We start from the raw sequence: 11,699 nt of genomic DNA, 5'->3' as shown, positions 1-11,699 counted from the left end.
GATCTGCAACGTGGGGCGCCTACTCGAAGGGCCGGGCCTCGCTGATGGACGCGGGCGCCGTCGCGGCCGTGTCCGGCATCCTCCCCTCCGCCCACGACGATGCTACCCGCGTCAGCAGCCTCCGGTTCCACGGCCTGGGCGAGCATGCGAGCCTGCGGGCGCAACTAGGACGACGCGGGCTGGGACCGCCGAGGTGGCCTCCTCCTGCTCGAGACGGCGCGGCATGGGCGCAGGACGGGGTGGCACTGGAACACCGGGCACGCGGGGCATGAGAACAGAGCGTCGATGGTCGAGCTCGGAGGCCGCGGCGGTGCGCGAGCTCCTCCTGGCATCGCTGGCCGCGGCGGGGCACTGGGCGTCGGTGCTCTTCCTCACTGCGCACCACGCGCTCGTGAACCTTCGAGCTGCCGCCACGTGTCCTACTCGTCGAGGTGCAGAGATGCTTGGAGTGGAGACGGCTGGAAATTTTACCACCCAGACTCAAAATTTGCGTCGGCGCAGTCCCAGCCGGACAAAAAAACGTCCATGGGGAGGCACAACAGCTGGAGATGCTCTTAGGCCCAACACAATCGCCCAACGTGTCAAGCCCAGCCCATACTCCGCCGATCTCGCCAGTCGGACCGTCTCCAGCCGCGGCCGCGCTCCTGAACCCCACCGCCGCCGAAGCTCCCCGTCCGTCCATGGCGGCGGTGGCGTCAGACTCCCACTCACCTTCCGCGGCCTCCATCCCTCCCCCCCTCCACCGCCGCCACCGCTCAAGGTACTCGCTCACTCCCCTTCCCCTTCCGCTTCCTTCCTTCCTGACGTATCCTCTTCTGACCTCCCTTCTTACTTCCTCTCGCACTCGCAGATGGTCTCGGCAAGAGCTCCTCGTCGGGTGCTGGTCCGTCTCTTCCGCGATTCGATTCGATTCGATTCACACGGATTTAAGAGGCGCGCCCATTTCCATGCCAGCTGCGCTGCGTAGCCTGACAGAGTGACAGTGATGTACATTTGTGCTTTGCTAGCTGAATAACTCTGATTTATGTGCGCGCCACTTCAAATAATCATCAAATTTACGCCTAGACGCACTGTCCCTATGCAGGTGGAGGGGAAGCAACCGGCGTGGAGGTTCTGCCCCTTTCCGATGTCGGGGAATAAAGCTCTTAGGGCTTGGTGGTCACTGGAGCAATACCCAAGTTAGTTCGACCGGTCCAATCATCCCTCTATATCAGCGTTCCGTCTTTTTGTTTTTGTGTTTATATTGTCATACTGTATTTCATATGTGCATCAGATGGCGCATCTCCTGATGAACCTATTTTAGGATAAGATTTTTTTTTGATGATTCTTTTCTGTAGCCCTTAAAATCAATTATAACCAAGTGCATTCCACAGTAAGTTTCCAGCCCCTACCTAGTTGTAAAGAACAAGTTCAATTCAGTCTGATTGGTTCTTATGATGTTATTATTGATGCCTTGTTCAAATCAAAAGCATGAGAATGGACTAGTCAGTGATTTATTGCTTAATACCCAAAATTATGCTAATTTATGAATGTGTTAATCCTGAAGATTCTGCTAATCCGTGTAGTAATTTTTTGTGGGCAATTTGGGCTGTGTTGGTCTCGGCATGAGGACTGTGCTAATCTGTGGAACAAATATGTTGCTGCTGCCTAATTTGTGCTAATTCTGAATATCAAAATGTATTTTTAATGAGGTGTTTGAATATCAAATTGTACTTTTCCTGCTGATATGCACTTTAGTGTATCAAAATGCACACTTAATGAGGTGTTTGAATTTTCAGCTCACATTTAGAGAGAGGGGCAGTGCACCAACCAACTGGCCGGCGCAAGCTGTACACTGACGGCATCCAGTCCGCCCTTCCCGTCAACATAAGTTATCAATCCTGTTTTGTCCATCTCTTCTATGATCCGATTCACAGGACTTAAGACGCACACCCATCTACGTGCCAGATCTGTGGATCAGGAGCGTCAGGAAGCAGAATTCAGCTGTGTAGCCTGACAGTGATGTATGTCTGTGCTTTGCTAGCTGAATAACTCTATGCTCTATGTGCACATCAGTTCAAGTAATCATCAATTTTTCCTCCTATGCGTTATATACAGGTGCAGGGGAGGCAATTGGTGTGGAAATTCAATTTCTCTCTGATGTCCAAGAAGAAAGTTCATCCACTCGGTGGACTGGAGCGATATCCAAGTTAGTCACAGCGTCCAATCATCCCTATATCTCAGCATTTCTTCTGTTTTGTACCGTCACATTTCATATGTGCATCGGAGGAAATGTGCTTTCTACGTGCTGGAGTGGACGGAGTCACAGTCCTCATTTATATGGCTGCAAGTGGACGTTTTGTTATTGGAGTGCACATTTTTCATATGGCTGTTGGTGCCTCGGTTTAGCCATTTGATTAATTTAAAACCTGCATCGTTTATGCTAACCACCTTGTTTATTTGGGCACTGTGTATGGCTGTCTGATCTCATGAGAACTATTGCTTTCCGATTAAATGATACTGCATATAATCTCATCAGTGCTATTGCTAACTATTTCTACTTTTGTTTGATGTGTCAACAGATTAAAATTATACATTTAATCCTAACTGTTTCTACGGTTGTTTGATGTCCGAGGAGAACTCTCCTAGAAAGTTCATCTGCTAGGTGTACTGGAGTGATATCCAAGTAAGTTACATCATCCGATCATCTGTATAATCTCGGTGTTTCTTTTGTTTTACACTGTCACATTTCATATGTGCATCGGAGCAAATGTGCTTTCTCTAGGCTTGTTGGAGCGAACCGAGTGCAAGACCTCTCTTATATGGCCATAGGCAGTGATCAATACAATTTATCTTCTAACGTCACTATAGTTTTAGTCACATGCTTCTGTTTTAGCACACTCTTTGCAATGCATAAAAGAAACTGTGGTAGCACACTTTTCAATCCATATAACCAAATGCCATGCCTGACGAGAGTGCAAAATGAATCACTTTTCTTCCTCGTATTGGGTGAGAAGCATGTGACTGCCCATGTGATATGCATTGAACGTAGTATCGGAAATAAAATTATCTTCCTAGCTGCAAGTGGACATTATGTAATGGCAGCGCACGCAGCCTTAAACGGCTGTCGTTGCCTGTGTCGCTAATGACCAGGTTAGATATTGTTCTTGTGATTGGCTCGAGAACAGATCTCAGGCTGTACGTACACAACCGTTGTATACTCTAAACATTCAGGTAAAATATATTCAGTACACTTTAGAGCGGAAAAAAAAAGAGAATGTAGGGATGAAATCCAAATGGATGGAACCCTTGATGATAAGAGGAAACAAATGATGCAATAGGTTTACAGCACAAAACTTGTAAATAAGTGTGACCAACTGGGTGCTGATGCTGATGGCATGGCATTGGTAACACACTTGTAATGCACAAAACAAATGTCATGGCCGTGAACCCCGTGTCATGACTGACAAAAATGAAAAGGGAATCACTTTTTGCCCCCTTGTATTGGGTGACAAGCATGTGACTACTCAAGTGATGCACCAAACGTATCTGAAACAAATTATCTTCCTTCCTGTCTAAGATGGCTGTCGGCGCCTCGGTGTGGCCATTTTGATTACTTTATTAAAGCCTGCATCGCTAATGGCAAGATTAGATATTGTTAATGTGATTGGTTCGAGAACAGACCTCAGGCTGTATACAACCGTTGTATATTGGAGAGCTCAAGAACTCTTACTATTCATGCTCACTGCATTCTCTTCTCCACTCTTCACATGTGAGTGCGTGGAGCAATAAAGCCCTCCACTCATCCATCGGCATCCTCTTTTTCCAACACCACGTCTCCTCTGTCGTCAAGAAAACTGATTTCGTTGCCAACAGGCAATCCCCACAGCATCGTCTTTTCCGAAAGGAGAATCGAATCCACAGCGACGGCACGTCTCCACCGAATTCCCCATCATGGCGTCTCCTGAATGTGCTCTCCCGAATCATGTTCCCACCCATTCCCAAGCTTCGCTGCCTCCAGGTCTTCCAAATTTCTCACAACTCCCACACATCCACGCCGCCACAGCTTCCCCAGACCTGACGCCGTCGTTGCTGGTGCCGACCAGGCTCTGTGGCTGCTGCCGCCGCCGCCGCTACAGCGCAGAGCTACTCAGCGTCCACCTGCTGGTGAGGACGAGCTGGGCGAGCGCTCGTGAAGGCCCCCTGTTCGTACGCTGTTCCAACGAATCAGGTAACTATGTCTGCAAGACTGAATTTTACTTTTCGTTCGTTTAAGAAAAAATGGATTTTGCTTGTGATTCATTCAAGCAAGAGTGGATTTTTCTCTTGACTCGTTCAAGAACAGATCCTAATCATATACACATGTCTTGCTCACATCATTGTCTTCTACATTAATTCTGCAGTGCACTTGTGTTGTGCGTGAGGATTCCAATGGCGGAGCTGGTGGTCACCATGGCGATCCGGCCACTGGTGGCCATGCTCAGGGACAAGGCGTCCAGCTACCTCCTCGACCAGTACAATGTGATGGAGGGAATGGAGAAGCAGCACAGGATTCTCAAACGCAGGCTTCCTATCATCCTCGACGTCATTACAAACGCCGAGGAGCAGGCCGCATCACACAGAGAAGGAGCTAAAGCCTGGCTCCAGGAGCTCAAGACAGTGGCCTATGAGGCAAACGAAGTCTTTGATGAGTTCAAGTATGAGGCGCTCCGCCGTGAAGCGAAGAAGAATGGACACTACAAAAAACTTGGATTCGATGTGATAAAACTCTTCCCTACTCACAACCGTGTTGTGTTTCGTCACAGAATGGGTAGCAAGCTTTGCAAGATTCTGGAGGATATCAATGTTCTTATTGCGGAGATGCATGACTTTGGGTTGAGGCAGACGTTCTTGGTGTCCAATCAGTTGAGGCAGACACCAGTGTCCAAGGAGTGGAGACAGACAGATTATGTCATCATCGACCCGCAAGAAATTGCCAGCAGATCCAGACATGAAGATAAGAATAATATTGTTGACATACTACTTGGTGAAGCTAGCAATGCAGATCTCGCAGTGGTTCCCATTGTTGGAATGGGGGGCCTTGGCAAGACCACATTAGCGCAACTCATATACAATGAACCTGAAATTCAGAAGCATTTTCCGTTGAAGCTCTGGGTCTGCGTCTCTGATATCTTCGATGTGAATTCGGTGGCTAAGAGTATAGTTGAAGCATCCCCCAAGAAAAATGATGACACAGACAAACCAGCACTGGATAGACTTCAAAAACTGGTCAGCGGGCAGAGGTATCTCCTTGTATTGGATGATGTCTGGAACAGAGAGGTCCATAAGTGGGAAAGGCTGAAGGTCTGTCTTCAGCATGGTGGCATAGGTAGTGCAGTGTTGACAACAACCCGTGATAAACAAGTTGCTGGAATTATGGGCACAGATAGAACCTACAATCTCAATGCTTTGAAGGATAACTTCATAAAGGAAATTATTTTAGACAGAGCATTTAGTTCAGAGAATAAAAAGCCTCCCAAGCTACTCAAGATGGTTGGTGAGATTGTGGAGAGATGCCGTGGCTCTCCTCTAGCTGCAACTGCACTGGGATCTGTACTTCGTACCAAGACCAGCGTGGAAGAATGGAAGGCTGTATCATCTAGAAGCAGTATTTGCACTGAGGAAACTGGAATTTTGCCAATACTCAAGCTTAGTTACAACGATTTGCCAGCACACATGAAGCAGTGCTTTGCTTTCTGTGCCATATTCCCCAAGGATTACAAGATTAATGTGGAGAAGCTTATCCAACTATGGATCGCAAATGGCTTTATAACAGAACAGGAGGAAGATAGTCTTGAAACCTTTGGAAAACATATTTTCAATGAGCTGGTCTCAAGGTCATTCTTTCTGGACCTAGAGGAAAGTAAGGACTCTAGCGGGTATTATTCCAGAACATGTAAAATTCATGATCTTATGCATGATATTGCAATGTCTGTTATGGGAAAGGAATGTGTCGTTGCAATTAAGGAACCAAGTCAAATCGAGTGGCTGTCAGATACTGCTCGGCATTTGTTCTTATCATGTGAAGAAACACAAGGTATTTTGAATGATTCTTTGGAGAAAAGATCCCCTGCCATTCAAACACTCATATGTGATAGTGATATGCAAAGTTCATTGAAGCATCTATCAAAATATAGATCTTTGCATGCCTTGAAGCTCTTTATTAGCGGCACAGAATCATTTCTTCTGAAATCAATGTATCTGCATCACCTGAGGTACCTTGATCTCTCATACAGTGATATCAAAGCACTTCCTGAAGATACAAGTATTCTATATAACCTGCAAGTGTTGGACCTTTCCTACTGTAATGATCTTGATCGACTTCCAAGGCAAATGAAGTATATGACTTCCCTCCGTCACCTCTACACTCATGGATGTTGGAACTTGAAGAGCATGCCTCCAGAACTAGGAAAACTCACTAAGCTGCAGACGCTGACATGGTTTGTGGCAGGAGTTCCTGGCCCTGATTGCAGTGATGTTGGAGAGCTGCATGATTTAAAGATTGGTGGTCAGCTAGAGCTACGCCAGGTAGAGAATGTTGAAAAAGCAGAAGCAGGAGTGGCGAATCTTGGAAACAAGAAGGATCTCAGAGAACTGTCGTTAAGATGGACTAAGGTTGGCGACAGCAAGGTGCTCGACAAGTTCGAACCTCATGGTGGGCTGCAGGTTCTGAAGATATATTCCTATGGAGGAGAGTGCATGGGTATGTTGCAAAACATGGTTGAGATCCACCTTTTTCACTGTGAAAGATTGCGATTTTTGTTCAGATGCAGTACAATCTTCACTTTTCCAAGACTGAAGGTGCTTACGCTAGAACATTTGTTGGCTTTTGAGAGATGGTGGGAAATAGATGAGTGGCAAGTAGAACAGACAATATTTCCTGTCCTTGAGAAGTTGTTTATGAGCAATTGTGGAAAGTTGGTAGCATTACCCGAAGCACCATTGCTGCGAGGACCTTGTGGTGAGGGTGGTTATACATTGGTACACTCAGCGTTTCCTGCCCTAAAGGTACTCAAAATGGAAGATTTGGAGAGCTTTCGGAGATGGGATGCAGTCGAAGAGACTCAAGGAGAACAGATATTGTTTCCTTGTCTTGAGGAACTGTCAATTGAGAAATGCCCAGAGCTGATAAATTTACCTGAAGCACCATTGCTTGAAGAACCATGTAGCGGAGGTGGTTATAGATTGGTACGTTCAGCCTTTCCTGCCCTCAAGGTGCTCAAAATGAAATGCTTGGGGAGTTTTCAGAGATGGGATGGTGCTGCCAAAGGTGAACAAATATTTTTTCCACAGCTTGAGAAACTATCAGTTCAGCAATGCCCAATGTTGATAGATTTACCTGAGGTACCAAAAATCAGTGTGTTAGAAATTGAAGATGGCAAGCAAGAGATCTTCCATTTTGTGGACAGATATTTGTCCTCGTTGACCAATCTGATACTGAAGCTAAAAAATACAGAAACACCATCAGAGGTTGAGTGCACTTCAATTCTACCTGTGGACAGCAAAGAGAAATGGAACCAGAAATCCCCTCTTACAGTTCTGGAGTTAGGATGCTGCAACTCATTCTTTGGACCAGGTGCACTAGAGCCGTGGGGCTATTTTGTACACCTTGAAAACTTGGAAATTGATAGATGTGATGTGCTCGTCCACTGGCCAGAGAATGTGTTCCAAAGCATGGTATCCTTGAGGACATTACTGATTAGAAACTGCGAAAATCTGACTGGATATGCACAAGCTCCTCTTGAGCCGTTGGCGTCTGAAAGGAGTCAGCACCCGAGAGGTCTGGAGTCTCTTTATTTAGAAAACTGCCCAAGTTTAGTGGAGATGTTCAACGTCCCGGCATCTCTCAAGAAAATGGATATTCGCAGGTGCATTAAGCTTGAGTCCATATTCGGCAAGCAGCAGGGCATGGCAGAGTTAGTCCAAGTATCTTCTAGCAGTGAGGCAGACGTGCCTACAGCTGTATCAGAGTTGCCATCCTCACCCATGAATCACTTTTGTCCATGCCTAGAAGAGCTACGTTTAGTCCAATGTGGAAGCTTACCAGCGGTTCTAAATCTGCCTGCATCCTTAAAGACCTTAGAAATTTATGGCTGCAGTAGTATTCAAGTCCTATCATGCCAGCTGGGTGGGCTCCAGAAACCAGAAGCCACTACCTCCAGAAGCAGAAGTCCTATCATGCCAGAGCCACCAGCAGCAACTGCAAGAGAGCATTTACTTCCTCCCCATCTCGAATCTCTAACAATAAGGGACTGTGCTGGCATGTTGGGTGGGACTCTCCGTCTGCCTGCACCCATCAAGACACTGCGCATTTATGCCAACAGTGGGCTGACATCGCTGGAGTGTCTGTCGGGAGAGCACCCCCCATCGCTGGAATCCCTTTGGCTTGTAAGATGCAGTACCCTGGCATCCCTGCCGAATGAGCCGCAAGTATACAGGTCTCTCTACTTTGTTTGTATTAGACGCTGCCCTACTATAAAGAAGCTCCCTAGATGCCTGCAGCAGCAACTGGGCAGCATTGACAGAAAATATCTAGATGCCTGCTATAAAGGTATGCTTGCTGCACGTCCTTCTATCTTTGCCACATTTAACAAACAGATGCAGTCATCCATTCCATCCCTTGTACCTGAATTGCATCATGCTATACATTATGATATAACACATTAGTTTGTACAGGTTTTTTCTCTGACATCGCTTGTGATATGTGCAGTAACGGAATTCAAACCATTGAAACCGAAGACATGGAAGGAAATACCGAGGCTAGTCCGTGAGCGGAGGCAGGCCTGCCGGAGCTGAAGGTCATTCAGCTTCTATTCAATGACAGGCCTGATCCCTGATTCTTGCACTGCTCTGCTAGGGGAATGGCCTGTGATTGCTTCTACAAGACAACTGTGCCGCAGTCGCTCTCCGTCGAGAACTGCTGGGGCCTGCGGTGTAGGGCGGCTGCTGCTGCTTGGCGTCGAGTCGAGCATCTCTGAATCAACATCCTAGGCCAAGACCATCTCATCTTTGTTCTGGTTTGCTGTTGCCTGCTGGCCCTTGGGGCGTGTACAACATTCCTGTCATGTAGCCCAGTGTTGTTGTATCTGAATAGCTTCTTGCACCATACAATATTTAATTTGTACACCAAAAGACTGGGGAGGATACAAGATGTTTGTTTTACCCAAATATTTATGCCTAACAACATATTCAGACTCATCCCAAACAAACGGACTAAAATCCAAGGAACCCTGCAAATTTTGCAGCAGAATGCATGTAGTAAACATTAATTTTGAACCCTGCAAATTCATGTTTCATTTTGTAGTATGCAAGTAGCATGGAGCCACGCCCCAAATTCAAGGACACTCATGGCCTCTTGTTGCCAACACCAGTAGCAATCCGTTACCAGAATTAATCTACAACTGATGGTGTTTCAGGTCTCACCAAAAATCCAGGCAGGTTATTCAATCAATCATCCCGACAGAAGCAAAATCGTGTGCTCGACACCTCGCTCACTCAGCTCCGACTCGCAGCCCCTCCTCCAGCGCTACTACTGAGCAGCTCCCATGGCAGCACCGCCCCGCCTCGCCATGCGAACGCAAGCCTCGAACCTCTTGACCGCCTCGGCGCACTTGAGCGGGTCCTGCACGTTGCTCCTGTAGCACTCGGCGCAGCCTGCCCTCTCGTCGGTGCACGGCGCGGGGTTCTGGTAGGGCAGCTTGAACTCCTTGTCATGCAGCTCCTTGGCCCTCTTGGTGAGCTCCTCGCGCATCGTCGCCTCCTTCTTCTGCAGCTTCTCCAGCACCTTCTCGCTCTCCGCCACCACCGTGCGTATGGCTTCCACCTCCTGGATTGCAGGAGACGGTTGTGGAGGAGCAGGGGTCACTGGCAGGTACATGGGAGGCGGCAGCGACCACCCAGGGGCAGGGGCAGGGCTGCTCTTGGGTTCAGTTGGAAGTTCCCTGCCATTGTCCCGAGGCTCCTCTGGTTGCTCCACGACCTTCCTCGGCTTGGGTTTCCTGGTCCTCCTCTTCACCTGCTTCTCGTCATCGCGCGCGAGCTGATCGATGAGGGGACATTGGCGTTCCTTCAACTGGTTCAGAAACTTTGCAAGCTGTGGTTTTTATCAGCTTTGATTTGATGATTTCAATGATTAGATACTGGAGTAGTTAATTACTGGGGAGACGGCAAATCATCCATTTCCCAAGAGGAATGAAAGCTTCAACTCGTTGAGAACTGTCTTGATGCTCTGCTACGTGTGATTGCTTGTAAAACTCAACTCTGGTGTATGGCGGTCTGCTCTGGATTTGGTTTTCTGCTGTGCTGCTGTATGCATCTATGCATCTATGCTCGTGAGCTATCTATGCATCTACTATCTTATCTAGCTAATTTTAGCCGCTGTTACTTTGTTGACAGGACATTTGCCTTTTAACTTGTTGAGAAGCTTCGTAAATTGCTGTCCTGTTTAATCTGCTTCAATCAATACTTCAATAATGAGGAACCAACTTTCCAGCACTCTTTGGTCTGTAGACTCTGAATTTCTGCTCTGCTAGAGTGCTAGGGGAATGAATGCTGGCTTGTGATTGCTTCTACAACTCTACTCTACTGTACTGCACTGCCTGTGATGTAAATTTCTGCACCAATCTGCTCATCTTATGCCCATTTCCATAACACTCAGACGTATGCACAGCAGCAGCACTAATGATTCTTTTGATCCAGCAAAAAAATAAACTCGCTGTGGCTGAAGCTAGCTAAATCATGATCTTTGCAAGAGCAATGTTTTATTTTGCGGCAGAGTGTAGTATGCAAGTAACACGGAAAACGACCTCGCAAGAGGAAACAGTTGGTTTGATTACCTAATAATACTCATCAAAACACATCATTAATTCGCACCCGCAATTCATGTTTCATATTGCAGCAGAATGTAGTATGTAAGTAAGTAACAGGGAACCCCTAAATTGAAGGACACTCGGGCCTTCGCCCAGTCCAGTGCAATCCCTCGCCGGAATCAAATCTACAGCCGATGGTGTTTCAGGTCTCACCAAAAAGTCCAGGCAGGTTATTCATTCAGTCATGGACATGGGAGGAGGGGTGCTTTTTTTTTTCCTGCGTGGGCTCGTTTTTTTATCGTGCGGGGCATCGTCGAGGTGGAAACTGCGAGTACAAACGCAAAGGCACGGGCTTTTTGGTGGATCAGAGGTGATGGTGAGAGGTGAGGCGAGGAAAAACCACTCAGAGAAGATGGCGAGAGGTGAGGCGAAAATAAACCATGAATGCCGGCCTATCAACTCCCGTTCTAGAAGTGAAGATCCAAATACTACTACTTTTTAGGGGTACTATTACTTTACTGCGAGGCCTAATTCATCACCTTCATATTGATCGTATCGGGCATCGTCCCACTATTGTACCTTTCACTTGTACGACTGTACCTCGTATGTCGTCCACTACAGTCTTTTCTTGTTGAACATTTCTCCCTGTTCACCTATAGTACTTCAAAAATATGAAAAATCAAATAGTTTATGAATTAGAAAAAAATCAAGGATTTAAAAAAAAGTTGAAAGGGTAAACCGGTGAATTTTTAGAAACATTTTCACGGAGTTTATAAAAAGTTCACAAATTTTGAAAAAGTTCATGAGTTTGAAAAAAAATCACGAATGTCAAAACATAATTCATGATTTTAATAAAGTTCACAACTTCGAAAA

At 46.7% G+C, this 11,699-nt stretch overlaps 2 protein-coding genes across 4 annotated transcripts; one reads left to right on the top strand and one right to left on the bottom strand.

Moving 5' to 3' along the window:
* Positions 1–569: 569 nt before the first annotated feature.
* Positions 570–9,204, top strand: LOC125541915 (putative disease resistance protein RGA4). Of its 3 annotated transcripts, none has more exons than XM_048705130.1 (10): positions 570–760; positions 851–987; positions 1,085–1,178; positions 1,779–1,870; positions 1,948–2,003; positions 2,098–2,188; positions 2,562–2,665; positions 3,856–4,210; positions 4,383–8,569; positions 8,729–9,204. In XM_048705130.1, the coding sequence occupies exons 9-10, from the start codon at positions 4,411–4,413 to the stop codon at positions 8,812–8,814; spliced, it is 4,245 nt and encodes a 1,414-aa protein (XP_048561087.1). In that variant the 5' UTR covers positions 570–760; positions 851–987; positions 1,085–1,178; positions 1,779–1,870; positions 1,948–2,003; positions 2,098–2,188; positions 2,562–2,665; positions 3,856–4,210; positions 4,383–4,410; the 3' UTR covers positions 8,815–9,204. The 3 variants fall into 3 exon arrangements, with proteins under 3 accessions (XP_048561087.1, XP_048561086.1, XP_048561088.1); XM_048705129.1 differs by having other exon boundaries at positions 1,779–2,003; positions 3,856–4,000; positions 4,086–4,210; XM_048705131.1 differs by lacking the exons at positions 570–760; positions 1,085–1,178; positions 1,779–1,870; positions 1,948–2,003 and having other exon boundaries at positions 971–987.
* Positions 9,205–9,283: 79 nt separating this feature from the next.
* Positions 9,284–10,120, bottom strand: LOC125532505 (the record flags this gene model as incomplete). Its single annotated transcript, XM_048696550.1, has 1 exon — positions 9,284–10,120. A coding segment is annotated over one exon (573 nt), but the record flags the coding sequence as incomplete, so codon positions are not given.
* Between the last annotated feature and the right edge of the window lie 1,579 nt (positions 10,121–11,699).

Source organism: Triticum urartu, chromosome 1 (genome assembly GCF_003073215.2).
Source record: "Triticum urartu cultivar G1812 chromosome 1, Tu2.1, whole genome shotgun sequence".
Taxonomy (NCBI): domain Eukaryota; kingdom Viridiplantae; phylum Streptophyta; class Magnoliopsida; order Poales; family Poaceae; genus Triticum; species Triticum urartu.
Note: the sequence above shows the minus strand (reverse complement) of the source record. Positions and strands in the feature narration are given on the sequence as shown.